This window comes from Artibeus jamaicensis, unplaced genomic scaffold (assembly GCF_021234435.1).
Source record: "Artibeus jamaicensis isolate MK-2021 breed Jamaican fruit bat unplaced genomic scaffold, CSHL_Jam_final contig_3152, whole genome shotgun sequence".
Taxonomy (NCBI): Eukaryota; Metazoa; Chordata; class Mammalia; order Chiroptera; family Phyllostomidae; genus Artibeus; species Artibeus jamaicensis.
This window is the reverse complement of record NW_026521729.1, coordinates 1,450,268-1,468,614: the sequence shown is the minus strand read 5'-3', so window position 1 is coordinate 1,468,614 and position 18,347 is coordinate 1,450,268. Positions and strand designations below refer to the sequence as shown.

At 59.0% G+C, this 18,347-nt stretch overlaps 1 protein-coding gene across 4 annotated transcripts in view; it reads left to right on the top strand.

Moving 5' to 3' along the window:
- The window catches only part of ADGRG1 (adhesion G protein-coupled receptor G1), a 37,602-nt gene extending 21,070 nt beyond the window's left edge, over window positions 1–16,532 (top strand). For 3 of the 4 annotated variants that reach the window (XM_037141483.2, XM_037141484.2, XM_037141485.2), the window contains exons 2-14: window positions 3,648–3,778; window positions 4,321–4,743; window positions 6,351–6,486; window positions 7,104–7,251; window positions 7,850–7,981; window positions 8,289–8,405; window positions 8,629–8,674; window positions 8,908–9,011; window positions 9,770–9,888; window positions 11,695–11,963; window positions 12,972–13,080; window positions 13,430–13,698; window positions 15,115–16,532. In XM_037141483.2, coding sequence (XP_036997378.2) covers window positions 3,721–3,778; window positions 4,321–4,743; window positions 6,351–6,486; window positions 7,104–7,251; window positions 7,850–7,981; window positions 8,289–8,405; window positions 8,629–8,674; window positions 8,908–9,011; window positions 9,770–9,888; window positions 11,695–11,963; window positions 12,972–13,080; window positions 13,430–13,698; window positions 15,115–15,245 — 2,061 coding nt within the window. In that variant the 5' untranslated portion in view covers window positions 3,648–3,720 and the 3' untranslated portion in view covers window positions 15,246–16,532. The remainder of the gene's footprint in view (window positions 1–3,647; window positions 3,779–4,320; window positions 4,744–6,350; window positions 6,487–7,103; window positions 7,252–7,849; window positions 7,982–8,288; window positions 8,406–8,628; window positions 8,675–8,907; window positions 9,012–9,769; window positions 9,889–11,694; window positions 11,964–12,971; window positions 13,081–13,429; window positions 13,699–15,114) is intronic. The other variant, XM_037141486.2, reaches the window with a different exon arrangement.
- The last annotated feature ends 1,815 nt before the right edge of the window (window positions 16,533–18,347 follow it).

Here is an 18,347-nt window from a genome sequence, read left to right as displayed (position 1 = left end):
AGAGCCCCTTCCCCTGGGCCCAGTCACGTCTGGATCCCTGGGGACCCTGTGAGCGGCCCCCATTGTGTCGGGCTGGGTCGGACTGTTCTGTTCTGCATGTTTACGGAAAGCCTGACGTCAAGGGCAGCTGCTCTGGGAGGGGAACTGGGGGGGCCCCTCTAGGAGCTCGGCCCCCAAACCCTCTCTCCCAGGCTGGAACTGTCTGCATTGCCTGTGCTGTCCCCCCTGATCTTCTCTCCTTTTGGGGGGATCTTCCAAGCCAGGGGACCAGGCCCCTTGGGGGCTTTGCCAGCACCAGGTCTGTAAGGCACTCTCCAGAGTGAGACCCAGGGCCCCACCTTGAGCCCACTGTGGTGGCCGTGGAGCAAGCAGCCTTTCCCTCGCCTCAGTGTTCTCATCTGTAAGATGGCAGAGCAGCAGGACCGGCCTCGCAGGGTGGCGGTGTGGAGGGCGCTGCTGCCGTGGTCGTAGTGGCGAGAATCCCTCTCTCAGCCCCTCCCGGCTCTGGCCGGTGCTGTGTGAGGGTCCATGGACACTGGCCTGGGGCCAGTGGCTCTAGGGTATCTGGTGGCTGCCATCCTGCTCTGTGGGTCCACAGTTCCAGAGACCAGGGACAAGGCCACACGATCTGTGTGGAGATTCACACATGGGGCTCAGTCTTCAGAGCACAGGGCCCCTCCGTCCTGGCCAAGCCAGTTGGGGGCAGCTGGGGTGGAGAGCAGGGAATTCTGCGGCCCTGCTGGAGGTGCTGAGGGGGTGTCACCTCCATCACGAAGACTGACCGTGCCCCCCGGGTGGGGGTGCTGTGTGGGGTGGCTGGCGAGATGGTGGTGGGCAGGGCTGCAGTGTGGGGCGGGGCTGGGCAAAGTGCCGAGTGCCCAAGTGGGACAGTGCCCTTCCCCTGCCCGATCTGGGTTGGAATCTCCTCCTGGTCCCCAGTCTGCCCCCTGGTCCCTCAGAGGGCTCTGTGGACGGGCCCCAGTTCCGGACGGAACTTTTCTGGGTGGGGTGTCCGTCTTCCCATTGCGCTCCCGGAAAGGAAGTTTCATGCTCTAAGAATTTCCCGGCAAGGTGCTAGGGAGGTGGTGCTGGCATGGAGGCCACAAGGGCAGGGCATGGAGCAGGGTGTGGTGGGGGAGCAGAGAGGGCCTGCGACAGGTCTGGGGGTTGAATTAGGGGCAGGCGTGGCTGGTCAGGAGGCGTACAGAGATATTTAGCTGACAGAGGGGGTGCCAACTGCATACACAGCCCTGTTCTCAGTCCTTTATGAGTATCAGTTCATTTAATCCTCCCAATGACCATTGACGTGGGCTTGACTGTTAGTCCTATTTACAGATGAGGAAAGTGAGACCCAGAAAAGGTGAGCAACTGGCCCAAGGACACACAGCAGTGACTAGGGGAACTGGGATATGAACCCATGAACTCCGACTCCAGAGTCTCCTCTACTAAAGGTGGATTAAAGAAAGCCAGGCAGTCCCTCCCCATCAAAGCCCGAGAATGTCCATGGGGACAGAGTCATCCACCTTGGAGTTGCCGCTCAAACAGACAGGATAGGCAGGGATGAGCCAGGAAGTGTCAGGGTCATGCTGTTAGTCCCTCCCTTGTCTGTTTGAATTACTTCTGCAGCACCCCGTGGTGGTGTATCACCTCTTGTGCTCCTCCAGTGATGGGGAGCTCACTCCCTGTCTCTGTCTTTTGCTCTCAAAGGCCAATCCAGGAGGGTGGATACGAAGGATAATTCTACCCTTTCCGGGGATCTCGTCCACTGACAGTGGTAACTCACTTTGCAAGTCACTGTGCCCAAGAGATACATACTTCCCAGCCAGCTTCATCCTCGCTTGCTATGTGATGTTAGAGAGTTATTGGCCCTCTCCAGCCTCAAATGTAAAAGCCAGATTTTCAACGTGGTCTGTGAACTACAAGTTCACAAGCGTAGAGTAGCGGTCACAGCAAAGGGGGATGCCTGGAAGAGGCAACATTTAGATTGGAAGTCAGAAGCAGACAGCACCAGACAGGCAGAAAGGAGAAGGAAGGATGGGGTGTATGAAGGATGCTGGGTTTCCTTCTGGTCTGGGGTGGCAGAGGCAGTTTCAAAATGCTCCGAGGCCACAGAGTAAAACTTTAAAAAGCACAACCTAGGAAGCTGTGGCCATTCCCTAAAACACTTTCACATCCTCCTTCTAAGGTGTCCTGTGATGCCACCAGAGCAGGCCAACGAGCCCAACTGACCGGTGATTGGACTTATGAAGCCTAGGAAATTAGGGTTCCATTGCACATGGTGGGGCATCTGAGACCAGCTCCAGGGTAGCTCAGTGAAGGCCTGGCCAGGGCAGGAAACAATGACCTCTTGCCTGGGCCACCCCTACCTTTAACACTATCCTCAAATAGTCTGTCCAAAAGCCACCTCTTCCTGGAAGCCCTCCTTGGTTTCTCGCAAACTTGGACTCCTCGCGTGCCTCTAGGCTGCCGAGCTTCCCTTCATCTGGCTTGTGGCAGATGACTATATCTGTCACCACAACCATATGCAGTTCCCCACAGAATGAGGATGCCTGTGTCTGTCACCACCCAGCTTGGTCACAGGGCCAGGTGGCAGTGGGGAGGACCAAGCCACCCTGGCATCTTCCTATGAGTGCTAGGCACGCAGGTTCCCTGCCAGGCACTGCAGTTCTGACCAGGCAGGGAAAGCTCCTGGCCTCTGGAGTAATCTTGGGCAAGTCATTTACCTTGGGGACCTCAGCACAGCCACTTCACAGGGTTGGAGCGAGCGTCATTATTGGTCCAAGGGTGGGGTGGGATGGCGCTGGCTGGGAGGCGGTCGGTTCTTCACTAATAGAGGCCGTAGTAGGTCAGAAGTTCCCTGTTTACACCAGGGTGGAGGTGGAGGTGAGGGTGGCTGGGCCCCCTGCCCTACTTAGGCAGTAAGGTGAGGGTCTCCCCCCCAGATCTGGACATCCCGCTGCAGTTCCAGCCACCCCAAGCCCCAGGAAACTGGCTCCCCTTGGTGGTCATAATGGGAAGCTCCCTTTGTCTCCAGCCCCTGTAGAGGGCGCTGTGGGCATGCTGATTGCTAACTCTTCTTCCTTAACACGTTCGCCCACCCAGCCTTGGTCCAGCAACCTCCTTGCACTAGGTCCTGTCCACAGGGATGGGTGAGGAGGGTGCTGCCTGGCTGGCTGAGGAGGGAATGCACCACCCTGCACGTTCCTGGGAGGCTAACAGAGGGGGCCCTGGCCAGTGGTGGGAACTAAAGGAGGCCAGGACTCACAGCAGAGGGACTTGAGGAAGACTTCCTGGAGGAGGTGTCCTCTGAGCTACGTCTCAGGGATGGTGATGGTGAGGTTCCAATGGAGAACTCTGTGAGGCCCCTTTCCTCTGTGTCTCCTCCAGGCCTGGAGTGGGCACGGTGGCTCCAGGTGGTGGCGCTGTGGAGCCTTCCCCACCCAATTCTAAGATTAACCTCTCACTGCTGGGTCCAGAGGGAGGTACAATGATTGGCCCCATTCTCCGTGACTTATACAGGGACATGTAGCAGGCCAGAGGTGGAGCCAGGAATTGAACGTGGCCGGGAACTACCATCTCTGAAACCACGCAGAGTGGTCCCCAATATCCATGGACTGTTCTCACACTTGCCCCCCCTCCCTCTGCAGGGCTGGCCCCGCTGACCTGCACTCCTGGTGACTTTCACGCAGTGACTTCGCAGAGTGACTGCTAAGGAGGAAGATGGCTGCCCGAGGGCCAGTGCAGCTGCTCCTGCTGGGTCTGCTCCTTGGGGCTCAAGGTAGGCTTCCCTGGCACTGCGGTGACACGTTCGCGTGCCCTGGGTCTGGGTGCGGGACACCCACTCACCCCTTTGGGCAGGCACAGGCCTGCAGACGCCACGTGGCAAGTGGACGTGGTACCTTGGAGAAAAGAGAAAGGCATCTTATTTTCCCTGGCGGACAGAGTCCCTTGTGGTCGTGTTGGGATGGGGAACACGGGCTGGGTTTCAGCCCTACTCACCTCTGAAGCCAGAGCATCCTTGCGCAGGGCGCAGCCTGCCGAACGGTCTACAGCGGGCGCGGCCTCATTAAACACCCTGCTGCTGTGGGAGAGTGTTTTGCCTTTGACGTTATCATTCATTTTGAGTTCGTTCTTTGTCATAGTTTGAACCCAGTAATTTTTGATCAGGGTAGACTCAAAATTTTTTGTAGACCCTCTGAGGTACAGGCCTTTGAAATGTGCGTGGGTCCCAGGCACTGGGCTCCTGTGTTCTGGGCTCAGGGCCTGCCCCCTCCCATGGCTTCTGCCCCAGAGCGCCACCCATAGTCTCTGCCTCCTCAGGTGTCCACGGTGGAGGCTTCCGGGAAGACTTCCGTTTCTGCGGCCAGAGGAACCAGACACAGAGGAGCAGCCTCCACTATAATCAGTCCACAGAGCTGCGCATCTCTATCGAGAACTCCGAGGCGGCCCTCACGGTCCGCGCCCCCTTCCCTGCAGCCTCCCCGGCTTCCCAAGCCTTCCCGGGCCCCAGGGGCCTCTACCATTTCTGTCTCTACTGGAACCGCCACGATGGGAAATTGCACCTGCTCTACGGCAGGAATGACTTCTTGCTGAGCGACCAAGCCTCTGACCTCCTGTGCTTCTGGAACCAGCAAGAGAGCCTGGCCCCAGATCCCCCGATGCTCGCCACCTCAGTCAGGTCCTGGTGGAGCCCTCGGAACACCAGCCTGCCCAGCGCTGCCGGCTTCACCTTCTCCTTCCACAGTAAGCCAGGCAGGAGGAAGAGCTTGGGCAAAGGCCCTAAGGCAGGGAAGGCAGAAGGATGAAAGTCAGGGTCTGAATGTCTGCTCACTCATGGAGCTTGGGCTCTGGTCACAGGTAGTGGGGAGCCATGGAAGGTGTCTGAGGGAGCGGGGAGTGCAATCCAAGGTGTGCTTCAGCAGTCGTGTTGGGAGGGTGGGGGTGGGGCGACCAAGTCCTCTCCAGAGGGTACAGGAAAGTCTGGGTGCAGGGAGATGGGGTGTGAGTGGGGTGGGAACAGAGAATGGAAAGAAGGGGCGAGCTGCCAGGAGCCAGAGGAAAAATTCTGCTTCATCAGCATCATCATCATCATAGCTGGTTGGTCCCCATTTCACAGACGGGCAAACTGAGGCACAGAGAGGCACAAAGTTGCACAGCTAGTAAGTGAGGGAGCCAAGATGGGGACCCAGTAGCTGGTTGGCATGGGGTGGGGTGGGGAAGAGCCAGAGAGGTCAAAGTTCAGGAGCGCAGTGAGGCTGACTCGGAGGGACTATGTGTGCTGCCTGGGACATGACAGGTGTGATGTGGCCCCTGCCTCCCATTAAGTGCTGGATGGGGGGAGGAGAGGGTGGCCAGCAGGAGCTGGAGGAGTTATTGGAGGGGGGTGAGGGTCTAGGATTTCCCTGGTTCTGTTGCTTCAGGAAGCTCTGGTTTAGGGCGGGAGATTCCCAGGACTAGGGGGTGGGGGCCTGGCACTTCAAATATATTGGCAGCCCCCGGCCCACGAAAGTGTTTGAGGGGTGGCAGGAGTGGGCCGGGTCCTGGCCCAGGTGCTGTCCCGGGCAGCAGACAGGGCCGGGCAGTCGCTGGGGTACCTTGCCCTAAGCCTGGAGTTCTGCCCCAGCCTGGGAGGGCGAATTCAGGCCCAGCTGCAAATCAACATCCTGAAGAACAGATCTGGCCTGGTCTTATTTGGCCTGTGGAGAGGTTTTTAAACAAAAACATGAGCCAAAGGTTTCACATCACCTAAAACTCAGGCTTTCACCTTATAAATTCAGATATGGCTACCCAGGGCCTGCCTTTCCTTGTGGCCCCCACTCCCCAACATGTACCTGTCCCGGTCTGCCTGCCTCATCTGAGTCCCGTTGGACCACTACAGACACGTTTGCAGACGTGCAGACACGTTTGCAGACGTGCAGACACGTTTGCAGCCTGGGGTGCAGGGAACCCAGGTGGAGGGCCTGGAACCTGGCGTCAGGGAGGCTGGGGATATGGAGTCCTCAGCGCCAGCACATGAGCCACACCCAGGCCCTCTTGAAGGAAGCCTGGCTGGGTTAGGGCCCTGGAAGGCCCACCCCCCACTGCCCAACCCCTGCTTCAGAAGGACACCTGGGAGGGTGTGTCCCGGGTCACCCTGCTGGGGCCACAGTTGCTGGAGGTTCCGTGTGACAGAGTCCCTGGCTGGTTGGCTGCATTGCTGAGTGACTCTGGGGAGTCCACCCTACCTTGAGGAGCCTCAGTTTCTTCTGTAAAATGGGAACAAGTCTTGCAGAGTTGGGGAAGGACCGAGAGGCTTGAGAGTGTGGCACAGACCTCTACCAAGGGCCTCAGGGGTCTGCCTGTGCCCCCAGGTCCTCCCCAGAAGGCCTCCCACAATGCCTCTTCGGTGGACATGTGCGAGCTGAAACGGGACCTCCAGATGCTCAGCCAGCTTCTGAAGTCTCCCAGAAAGAGTTCCAGGAGGCCCTCGGCCACCCACGCTGGCCAGTGAGTGTGGCTATCAGTGCAGGGGCGTTGGGGAGAGGCATCCCTCAGGCCTGGATCCCAGCCGGGGACCTGGAGCAGGGGGCCGGGTTGGAGGCCGTCCCTGGGGCTGGCAGCATCTTCTGGTCTTTCCGCCTGGTCCTGGTGGGGTCAGGATACAGGCTGCCGGCCAAGCCCCACAGCCACCTGGGTTAGCACAGACCACTGCCACTTCTGTGGTCCCCCGACAGCACGCCCCAGCCCTCTCCCCAGCAATAAAGGAGAAAGGATGGGCCCATTTTACAGCCCAGCACACTGCGGCCCAGAGATGGTTAGGGCAGGCCCATGGCCACAGAGTGGTCAGTCGGGGCAGAACTGGGCTCAGGAGAGCCCCCCGACCTCTCCTTTCCTGTTTGCCAGGGTGTTCCCACTTCCTCTCTCCCTCCTGCAGGTCATTCTCTCTGTCCCACACTGTTTTTCTCTCCGGCCCCTCTCTTCTCTCCCCTGACCCTCTTTCCTGTCTCGTCTCTCCATCATCCTCTTTCCGGTGTATCTTCCCCAGTCTCTTCTTGCCCCTGGCTTCCCGCTTACAGCCCGGATCCCCTTCCCAGCAGCCGCCCACCCTCTCTTTCCCCCGCCAGGCAGCTGCAGAACCTGGAGTCGAAGCTGACCTCCCTGAGGTTCACAGGGGATGCCATGTCCTTGAAGGAAGATCGGGTCAACGCCACTGTGTGGAAGCTCCAGCCCACAGCCGCCCTCCAGGACCTGCACATTCACTCCGGGCAGGAGGTCAGGGATCAGGATCGGGCAGGCTGGGGCAGGAAGCAGATGTGGAGGCTTTGAGGATGCCCCTCCCTGGCCTCCCAGGGCCAGATGTGTGCTGACCAGGAAGGAGCCAGGCCCAAAGAGTACCCTCAGTCCGTGGCTACCCCACGGCACTGAGGACCCTTCCTGGCACAGTGATGGGGACAGAGGTAGAGGGCTCCCTGCACTAGGGGCTCATGTGACACACCCATGTGAACAGGTGACCAACCCCAAAAAGCCTGTGCATGCACCCCAGTCTTGAGACTGCCTCTTGCATGGGCCTGGTGAGCTGGGGGACACCCGCATCCCACCACACCAGGATGCTGTAGGCAGAGTTGGCCTCAGAAGCCCAGATGACAGGGTACCATGTGCTTTTCCCAGGCCTGTTTGCCGCCGGGGGCCCTGGGCTCTAACCACAGAGTTCCTCAGCTAATGCTGGTGTCAAATGAAGGTGGAGGGCAGGGTGGTGGTGAGAAGGGCTTCCCGAAGGAGGTGTGCTTAGAGATGGCAGCATCCAGGAAGGTGTGGGGGGCGGGGGACTGGGGGTGTCTCTGGCTGAGCCCTAATGGTACCCTGGCTGCAGGAGGAGCAGGGTGAGGTCCTGGAGTACTCAGTGCTGCTGCCCCGTGAGCTTTTCCAGAAGACCAAAGGCCGGAGGGAGGAAGCTGCAAAGAGACTCCTCCTGGTGGACTTCAGCAGTCAAGCTCTGTTCCAGGTATGGGGCCCTCGTCCTGGTGCCTCCCCCACCCCTGGGAAAGGCAATGCCTGCCAGACGGGAAGACGGAAAAGGAAGGCATGGAGCCCAGCCCCCTCCTCCAGGAGTCAGAGCCTTTCTGTGCAAAGTCAGGAAAAAGCTTAATGGTATTATTTTCACTACAGTGTAAATGACTACACGTGTAATGTTTCTAGAGGGAGACCCAGCATTTCAGAGACAGGAGCCTGGAGAGCCTGGGGGACTTCTGGGCCTTTCTTCTCAGCCCTGAGTCCCGTCCCTCCTCTCTCTCTCCACCCCATATGTCTAGGACAAGAATTCTAGCCAAGTCTTGGGTGAGAAGGTCTTGGGTATCGTTGTGCCAAAGACCAAAGTAGCCAACCTCTCGGAGCCCGTGGTGCTCACCTTCCAGCACCAGCCACAGCCGGTGAGTGTGAGCAAATCAACCAAGGAGATGACGGTCCCCTTGTGGCCAGGCTTCCCTTCCCCACCCGTCTTCTGAATCCCTGGACTTTAACAAAATGACACAGTGGTCAAGGGCACCAGCCAGTCGGGTCCAAATGGGGTGGTGGTCTGACACCGACTTCCTCAGTGTGGCCCATGAGGGGGTGGCCTGTGATAGGACCCACTCTGCCTTCTCGTCCTTGCAGAAGAACGTGACTCTACAATGCGTATTCTGGGTTGAAGATCCGGCATGTGAGTGTGGAGGGGTCCCTGTGTCGGGCAGGCATCTGGAGGAGAAAGGGGTCCCGGAGGGTGGGAGACATGAGGTTAATCAGGGAGGGCAAGCTTTGGAGAAAGGCAAGCTTTAAAGAGAGAGCTGCCAGATGGAGCTAAGGCTCAGTAGGGCGATACAGTCATGCATTCGGAGGTACAGCGGGGTCCTGGGGGGCTGGGCTTGACAGCGCCTCATGCTGTGCCCTCCTCAGTGAGTAGCCCAGGGAGCTGGAGCAGTGCCGGGTGCGAGACCATCCGGAGAGAGACGCAGACGTCCTGCCTGTGCAACCACCTGACCTACTTCGCAGTTCTGATGGTGAGTGGTGCCCCCCCCCCGCCCTGCAGCCACACCCCAGGCCGAGTCCCTGTGTGTGCCTGCCACTTCTCAGACCGCGTGTCCTCCCTTCCTCACAACAAGCCCCGCCGAGGTGGCTCCTGCTGTTGTCCCAGCTCATAGACAATGAAACTGATTCTCAGAGAGGTTAAGCGATTTGCCCAAAGTCACACAGCTATAAAAGAGCTGCTCTCTAAAGCCCTTGCTGTGTGTTGCCAAGTTTTGGTGCATAACAGCCATGCAGATTCCTGGCCCTAACCTGGAATTCTGACTCCAGGGGCTGGGGTAGGGCCAGGGGTGTGTTTCTAATGAGCCCCTGAGGGGGTGCCAGGGCCTTGAGGTGGGCGTCAGTGCCTCGAGACCTCAGAAGCTGTGTGTCCCAGGCTCATGTTTCCAGAGTCGTAGGCCCAGTATCTGAGGGGCTGCAAGGGGCTGTCAGCTCTCTCTGGGGGTGGGCACTTCCTCCCCCCACAGAAAGCTTAGTCCTGTGTTGAATGCTATGGGAAAATAATCAGCTCCAGGACAGAGGAGGGCTATCCGGTGAGGGTTCTTGACCTGTGTGGGTCAGGCACCCACTCGAGGATGTGCGAAAGCGATAGAGCCCTCCAGAGATAGGCACTTGTGGGCCGCTCGGTTCTCGGAGGTGGTTCGCAGACTCCCGAGGCCCACCCAGGGACACACAGGCCCACCCTGCATCTGGGGGGCCCTGGGACCAGCCCTGACCTGTCTTGTGGACCCAGGTCGCCTCCGTGGAGGTGGACGCCGTGCACAAGCACTACCTGACCCTCCTCTCCTACGTGGGCTGTGTCATCTCTGCCCTCGCCTGTGTCTTCGCCATTGCTTCCTACCTCTGCTCCAGGTAGGACCCGAGAGGGAGGGGTGGGCAGGGTGGAGGGACCCCACCGCTATGGAGACCTGCCCGCCCTGGAGACTGGCCCACTGACCGGGATGGGCGTGTGATTGTGGGAGCCATGGAAACTGGCTCCTGGCAGCTATATTTCCTACTCAGATCTATGGTGTCTGGGTAACAGCATCTGCCAATTTTATCAACATTGCAAACTGGGAGAATTGACATGAGAATCTAGATTTCTGCCTTTGAGTTAATCATATGCAATGTCACAAGAGGCACATTTACTACGATGATAATAATGATACTAGTTAACACATCAAGCTTCCTATAAGCCACGCACTGTTCTAGGTGCTTTCCATGCATAAGCTTGGTCCATCCTCTCAAGGGTCCTGTGCAAGAGTGCTCAGAGAGGGTGAGTGACTTGCCTGAGATCACACAGCAGGGAAGTGGCAGAGGCAATCTGGAACCCAGGCAGGCAGCCTCCATGTCCCCCCGGCCTCAGTCACTGGAGCTGAGTGGCACCGCCCCCGCCCATTCTCTAGTGTCTGTTTTGAGGTCTGTTCCCTCACAGGCATTTGAGTTTGACCTCTCCCCACGGAGGCTCTGTCACCCCATCATCTGGGTGTCTCAAGGCGGAAGGAGCCCCACGGGAAGCCTTGGGCGGGGTGTGCACTGTCACCGACTCTCAGACTAGCTGTGTGCAGGGGTTTGGATGCTCGGTGCTGGACTCGGCCTGAGTTGAGGGCCACCTGTATCAGGGCCCGGGCCCCTTTGGCAGACAGACGACCCCCTTAGTTCTGTGGGACATGGGGAGGGTGCTCACGGCCTTGACTGGGAGGCGGCGTGGGTGGAGCCTCAGGCTTGCGTGTACATAAGCAGTTGGTCATGTGTGTCCACAGCTGTGCGCATGGTGGGGCTGGAGTCGCTGGTGGGGAGGGACAGTGGACAGGCTCAGTGAGGGATGAGGGAAGGGCCACAAGCCCCCAGTGCCTCCCCATTGTCACCAAAGTGCCCAAGGACACAGGGACAAGAACCTTAGGGACTGAGCATCCCCCCTGTGCCAGACACTGCACCAGTGTGACCCTCACCCCGACCCTGTGACGAGGGCCGTCCTCCCACTCCACCGATGAGTAAACTGAGGGCTAGGGGCAGCCCGAGGTGGGGCAGGACCGGCGCAGGATTCCAGGACAGTGACACTGGGGCTGGCATGTCCTGCTGTGCCCTCCGGGACAGGCAGTGGATGGTGTGGGCAGAGCATGGCTGGGGGTTGGGGGTTGGGGTGAGCAGGAAAGGCCTGCCGGGCCCTGGACCATGCAGAGTCCTGGGTGGGGCTGGGGCTGGGAGGTGCACACACAGACTGCAAACCCAAAGACAGACAGACTCCCATACCCCATGCTCACAGATGCACGGACAGAGTCGTGCAGACGGGCACACATGACAGGGCAGGCATGGGTTCTCCAAGCCAACAACAAACCCAAAGCCTCTCCCCTCTGACTCCGGGAGCCTCTGGGTGATGGTCGTGGCTGATTTGTCTGTTTTGCTCTGTCTGGCTAAAGCTGCTCTCAAATGCACATACAGTGCCCAAGCCCATGGGTGCTTGGCACATAGTAGGTGCACAGGAACAAGTAGAGTGGGAAACAGCCTGGCTGCAGCCATAAGAGTGTGAGTGTTGTGTGCGTGTGTGTGCGCGCGCGTGTGTAGCCTGGGAAGGCTGCCTGGAGGAGGAGGAGGAGGAGGAGGAGCAGGTACTCCCCCTACCTCCCCACACTGGTCACAGCATACCCCTTCCCCCTTGTCCCTGCACCCCCCACATAGGAGGAAGACTCGGGATTACACCATCAAGGTGCACATGAACCTGCTGCTGGCTGTCTTCCTGCTGGATGTGAGCTTCCTGCTCAGTGAGCCAGTGGCACTGACGGGCTCGGAGGCCGGCTGCCGGGCCAGCGCCATCTTCCTGCACTTCTCCCTGCTCGCCTGCCTGTCCTGGATGGGCCTGGAGGGCTACAACCTCTACCGCCTCGTGGTTGAGGTCTTCGGCACCTATGTTCCCGGCTACCTGCTCAAGCTGAGCGTTGTGGGCTGGGGTAAGTTTGTGGAGGCCGTGGGCGGGGCCCTCAGACCTGCCTGGGCTTCTGGCCAAACACAGGCCCTCTGCTGTGCTTCTCTACCTTCCTCTCCCGCTGCTTCCTTCACCCCTCCTCCTCCCTGCTGTACCTCTGCTGGGTCGAGGAAGGTGAGGCCACGAGCCCTGTCCTCCAACAAACAGATTCTCTGCATCATCACCACCGTACCAGGGAAGTTTACAGGCAGTGACCACGTGCAGATGCGCAGGCTGTGTGCTGCTCAGAGGCACTCAGTCCTGGGATGAGAGGGGCTGAGATCCATCCAGTCTTCCCTGGCAGTGGCCCTGCCTGTGGATCCCTCTGAACCTCGGGTGACAGAGTCCATGTCTCTGGCATTTGCTCTTGGCCAGTGACGACCCAATTCACCTATGGCCCAGACACCACGAGCCCTGTGGACATTGCGTGAGCCCACCAACCTTTGCGCGTCTCTGGCCCAGCTTGCTGCTTCCCCTGTGTTTCCCATTTGGCCTCTTCTTGGTTCATTCCTGTGACTTACATGAAATTCCTTCAGAGGTGGCTCTCTGCCCAGACCCCCGTGTTCAGTGGTAGGACAGCCCTTCAGGGAGCTCTTCGTCTCCACTTCATGGACAAGGTCAAGGCCCAGCGCAGACATCCCCTGGGGGCAGAACTCTGGATCTCCCCTTTGAACTGTCCCCCCATCCCACCAATGTCCTGTTTGCTTCTCCCATTTTCCTTGTGACATCCAACCCCTCAGCAGGGATCTGCAGGTCCTTTCTCCCAAGGGCCCCCCAGAGAGTGAGGGGGCAGGGACGTGGTCAGGAGAGATGGGTTTCCTCTGTGGAAAACCCAAACCGGAGGGGGGAAGAGGTGGGCCCCGCCTGGAGGACCCACCCCAGACGGACTGCTCGGGTTCTGGAGCACAGGTCGAGAGAAGGTCCTGCCAGAGGGCGGGGGAGGGCGTGGGCCTCACAGGGCGGGAGGTGGAGCTCCATGCTTTGCTGTCCCCAGGCTTCCCGCTCTTCCTGGTGATGTTGGTGGCCCTGGTGGACATGAACAACTATGGCTCCATCATCCTGTCCGTGCACAAGACCCCCGAGAGTGTTGTCTACCCTTCCATGTGAGTGGCTGGGCAATGGGGGCAGGAGCTTGGGCCTCGGTGAGCTTCACCTTGTACCATCGCTATTATTACTTGCTTAATATTTTTCTTTAAATCATCCAACACGGTAATTTAAATATATGTCTGAAAACTATCGTATCAACTACCACTGGCAAACAGGCGTTACTGTCAGAGACAGTGAGTGATCATCAAAATAGACACAGCGGCCAGGCCTCTCCTCTGACCACAGCGGAGGAGCCCAGGGGCGCAGAGAAGAGAGGGGCTTGGGGTTGAAAGCGGGACCCCTGCGCCTCCCTGCGCCTCCCTGCTCCAGCCGGCACGCCCTCAGCCGCCCCGCCCCCGCCCGCAGGTGCTGGATCCGGGACTCCCTGGTCAGCCATATCACCAACCTGGGCCTCTTCAGCCTGGTGTTTCTCTTCAACACGGCCATGCTGGCCACCATGGTGGTGCAGATCCTGCGGCTGCGGCCGCACACCCAGAAGTGGCCCCATGTGCTGACCCTGCTGGGCCTCAGCCTGGTCCTCGGCCTGCCCTGGGCCTTGATCTTCTTCTCCTTTGCTTCTGGAACCTTCCAGCTGGTTGTCCTCTACTTCTTCAGCATCGTCACCTCCTTACAAGGTAGGCGTGGAGAAGGCCCTACCCCTGTCTGGCCAGGCCACCCGTACCTGGAGCACAGGGCAGGGGAGTAGATGACCCAGGCCACCAGAAGGCACCCCTTCCCTGGGCCGCAGCTTTCCCAGTCATAAGGTGGGGGCGTCCAGGCCTCCGTCGATGGGTCTGTACTGAGTACCACTCTGGGCAGGCCCTACGCTCAGCCCTGGGGCTGCTGCTGTGAACTGGTTGGGTGGTGGCCGTGTTCATCTCCAATAGGGGAGGCTGAGTGACAAGCACCAGGCAGCCATCAAAGGGGGTCTTGAAGAGCAGGGAACAGTGATGATGGACAGGCTGGTCTGGGCAGGGGCCTTCTGGGGAGGGTGGCCAGGGTGACTTCTGTGTAGGAGATATTTGAAGATAACGGAGGGATCCGGCCAGGGTGAGATGAAGGGCTCTGTCACTTAGGTGTGTTCCTCAGACCATCAGCATGAGCACAGAGGTCGTTAGAAATTCGGACTCTGCCCTGCCCCAGACCTGGGGAGTCAGAACCCACATTACAGCAGGTGCCCAGGGCACTGCGGGCACACTGCAGGCCGGGGAGACCGGTCCTCCAGGAGGAGCGCTCCAGGCAGCGGCAGACCTGAGAGCAAAGGCCCTGAGGCTGGGACTGTGTGCAACAGGCAGGCTGAGCAGGGTGGCGGGACAGTGAGTGGGGACAGCAGGTGGAGAGGGTGGGCGGGGAGGAGCAGAGCGTCTAACTTTAGGACAGAAAAGTCCCTCTCTGCTATACCTGCAGCCCTGCACCACCGCCCCCCTCATCTCACACACACGTGTGCACATGCACGCACACACACACCTCTGTTTTTGGAAGGACTCGGGCAGGAAGACAGGGAAGGCATGGCCCCCTAGGGCCACACAGGGGCTGTGAGGCTGGCCTTCCACCCGGGGTCCCCACGGATGGAGCGTCGGGGGCGGGAGGCCAGCCTTTCTTTCTCACCTGTGACGTGGAGGGGGCTCTGGCAGGATTATCAGTGATGCCCATCAACCCCCACACACATTTGCCGGGCTGTTAAGTCATCGTGTGATGATCAGAGAGGAGCGACGCTGAGTGAGGAAGAAGACAGGCCCCAGGCCCGACCACTGACATTTGATTTCTGGCCCGGCTGAGTCCCCGAGCACCCTGGGCCTCAGTTTCCTCATTTGTAATACAAATGGTGTTGAGGGGGCCTGGCCTTACAGGAATGTAAGACACCAAAGTGGGAGGGCACACAGCGAATCACGCAGGGCTGGCATGTCGCAGGTGCCCCCAGGCCGCCATGGGAGCCTGTGCAGGAAGGAGGGCAGGGGGCCGATCTGAGTCAAGGTGACTCTGGAGGGGGACGTCTGAGGGAGGGGTGTCCCCCCCAGCCTGCTGAGCTCCGTGTCCCTTGCTACCCACAGGCTTCCTCATCTTCCTCTGGTACTGGTCCATGCGGCTGCAGGCCCAGGGCGGGCCCTCCCCTCTGAGGAGCAGCTCGGACGGCACCAAGCTCCCCATCACCTCGGGCAGCACCTCGTCCAGCTGCATCTAGGCCAGCGGCCGTCCACCCAGTGTGAGGGAGCAGAGACTCGGGCTCTCCTCACCGCTGCCTGCGGCCCCTGCCACTGGGCCTGGCTGTCGGCAGGTCAGCCGGAGACTTGAGAAGGAAGGCCCCCGGGCCTCAGAGGGCTGGAGCTGTTGCTACGGCAGCCAGACTCCCAGGCTGGGCCTTATGCATTGGACTGAGGACCACTCGGCTCTTAGGCTCAGCTCACAAGGGGCTCTGGAGTGGTGGGACCATCTTCTTGGCCATCCCAACCTGGGGCTGAAGGCCAGTCTTCACTTACCAGCACTGGGCTTAGCCCTGGTGGCTGGGGGCTGGGATCCCGCAGGCCCCAGAGTCTGGTCATGGACCTTGGAGACCTGGCAGCATCCCTGGTCCCGCACCCTCACCTGGGACAGAAATGTGCCACAGCTATTCTGATTCTGGTGACCACCATGAGCATACTTTGCAGCCCCTGACATTTTAACCCAAGGGTAGCACCCAGGGCAAAAGGGGTTGGGGCCAAGCTTTGGACCCCTGGAGAAGGAGAGCCCCTCGCCATGCCCAGCACACAGCAGCAGCTGCCCTACCTCTGAGCCCAGCTCACCTCTTCCACTTCTCTCCCCTTTCACAGCCTGGGGTTGCCAGTTCCAATGGGGTATTTTGGGTCGTGGTTCCCAAGAGCTGCCTGGTGCCTGCTGTAAACCTTTGTCTACTGCAAGGGCCTTTGCTGGCCCCTGACTCAGGCTTAGTATGTATGTTCTGGGCTAGGCCCCTTTGTCCGTCTGGGCCTCGCTATAAGCTGTACCACCCTTGCTCACCACTGCCAAGCCCATACATCGCAGGGGACCTCAGCCTCTCCCATCGGCCTCTGGTGGCAAGAACTGTGGCGAGTAGCAGACTATCTTTTCCTACCCCCGCACTCTGAAGACTGAGACATATCTCCCCTGGCCTGGAGCCCATCACAGTTAATTCTGCTGAACACAGATGGCCAGGCCTGCCACTCCCACTGCGAACTTTCAGTCTAGTGCGTGAGGCATGTGCAAGATAGGACCTCCTGGAGCTGTGGCCATTGGGTTGAGGAAGCCATCCTCCTGGCTGGAAATCCAGGAAGACTTCCTGTAGGAAGAAGCATTTGATCTGGACCTCAGCCTTAAAGATGGGGAGGATTTTCTTTTTAACTACTAATTCTTTTGTCTTTGGTATTAAAAACAAGTACATGTTCATTGTAGAGAATTTGAAAACTGTAGAAGAGTGTAAAGAAGAGAATAAAAATCAGCTGTTGTCATCACCAAACCAATGTAACTGTTTTTGGATCATTACGTTCTGAATTTTCTTCTCTGCATCTATGAAGGGTTACTAATTAGAAAACATGAATGAGAGAAGAAGACCATGTGTGGGGAAAAAAATCTGCTGGAAACTTTGTTGGGACAAGGGGGAGAATAAAGGGCAACTTGGTGTCTGTGTTGGGGAGGTAGTAGGGAGCGGTGGGGTCTGAGGTCTGCTGGAAATGGTACACCCACACTGTGGGAGCAGCTGCTACTCACCTGCAGCCAGTCACTGCCTGCCTTGTAAGGGTGAGGGCCCGTGTAGCCAGACCACCTGCCTTTGATGAGAAACGAGAAATGCCCATTGGGCTGGTGTCAAATCCCTTGATTTTAACACTGGATCATCCCAAATATTTTGCTGGCCCAAGAAATCCCACTCAAGGGCTGAATTCAGCTCTTGGCTGGGCAGGTGACGGATGTAACCAGTTTCTTGCCCGTGTGAGGTAGGTGGGCTGCGAGAAGTCTTGTCCCATCATGGCCCTCAGCCGTATTGGGTCAGATCTCCCCTCCTCACCCTGTGACATGGGCGAGGCAGATCACACACACTCTGTCCGCCTTGAATGACGCGAGCAGACGTGTTTGGTCACTGCTATTTGTGTCCGGGTCTCCAGGGCCAGTGCAGGCCCCCACAGCACACACTGGCGCTTTCAGCCCCCCAGGGATCCTGGCCGGGGAGGAGGCATGGGTCTCTGGGGCCGGGGGGAGGGTGCAAAGCCACCTTGGCAGCCAACGGCCGACCGGCAGTGCCCCGGCTGGGTGTGAACATGGGAGCTTTGGTGACCTGCGTCTGGCCTTTCTCTCAGCCTTTTCTTCCACTCCCGCCTCTTCCGCTGGCCTCTGCCTCCACCTCCCTCCAGCTCCTGAGGACTGAGGGCGGCCAGGGGGATGGCGGCCAGCTCCCCTCCCACAGACTCTTGGTCTCCCCCGAGGGCCTCCTGGGGGCCCTGTCATTTGGGTAGAACTGAGAGGGGCACCTCCCCCCACCCCCAGAGGGAAGGCAGTGACCCAGCCCCCCACCCTGGGACACAGTACTCCCTTCAGATCAATTCTCTTGAAGAATTCAAAGAACCCTCTTGAACATCTCATTTCTGTTTTCAAGGACATCTCAGATAGAGGAGAGGAGGGTCCTGGGTTGCATTTCTCGTGACAGGCACTGGATGCGCCACCTGACAGCTCTGTGGCTCTCCTTGACTGACCTTGGTGGCTCTTATCATGCACTCCCCTGGGCTCTGGGACTTCAGACAATGGGCCATTGTTCCCTCCAGGACATGACCAGGTTTGCGTCTAGAAATACCCCTTTGGGGTGGGGACCACGTTGGAGCAGCTGGAGGGGTGAATGTTGGGGGGGGTCTGTGCAGAGAATAGGAGGCCCTGCCCCTGGAGACCACCCCCAGGAGGGCCCCTGGAGCCCCTTAGACAGGGTGGGAGGTGGCTGACAGGGAAGCTATAGTCTGTGTGCTATGAGATTCGAGGGTCCCAAGGCTCTGTAAATGGCTCCAGGCTAGTCCATGAATTCTAAAAAAGATGGTCCCCCATGGCCCTCTCTGACCCTCCCTTGCCACATGTCCTGTCTTCTGCATACCTGCTCCTTCCCAGGTATGCAGAACACTCCAGGACTCAGGTCTCCCTCTCAGGGCCCGGGTGTCAGGTCAGGTCTGCAGTGGTGGGCTTAGTGGTTGACCATCCATGGAGCCCCTGTCCGCTGTCCAGGGCGTGGGGGTTGGGGAGGCTGACGGACTGCTGGGTTGGGAGGAGGGACAGGCTCAGTGGTTCCCGCCTGTCA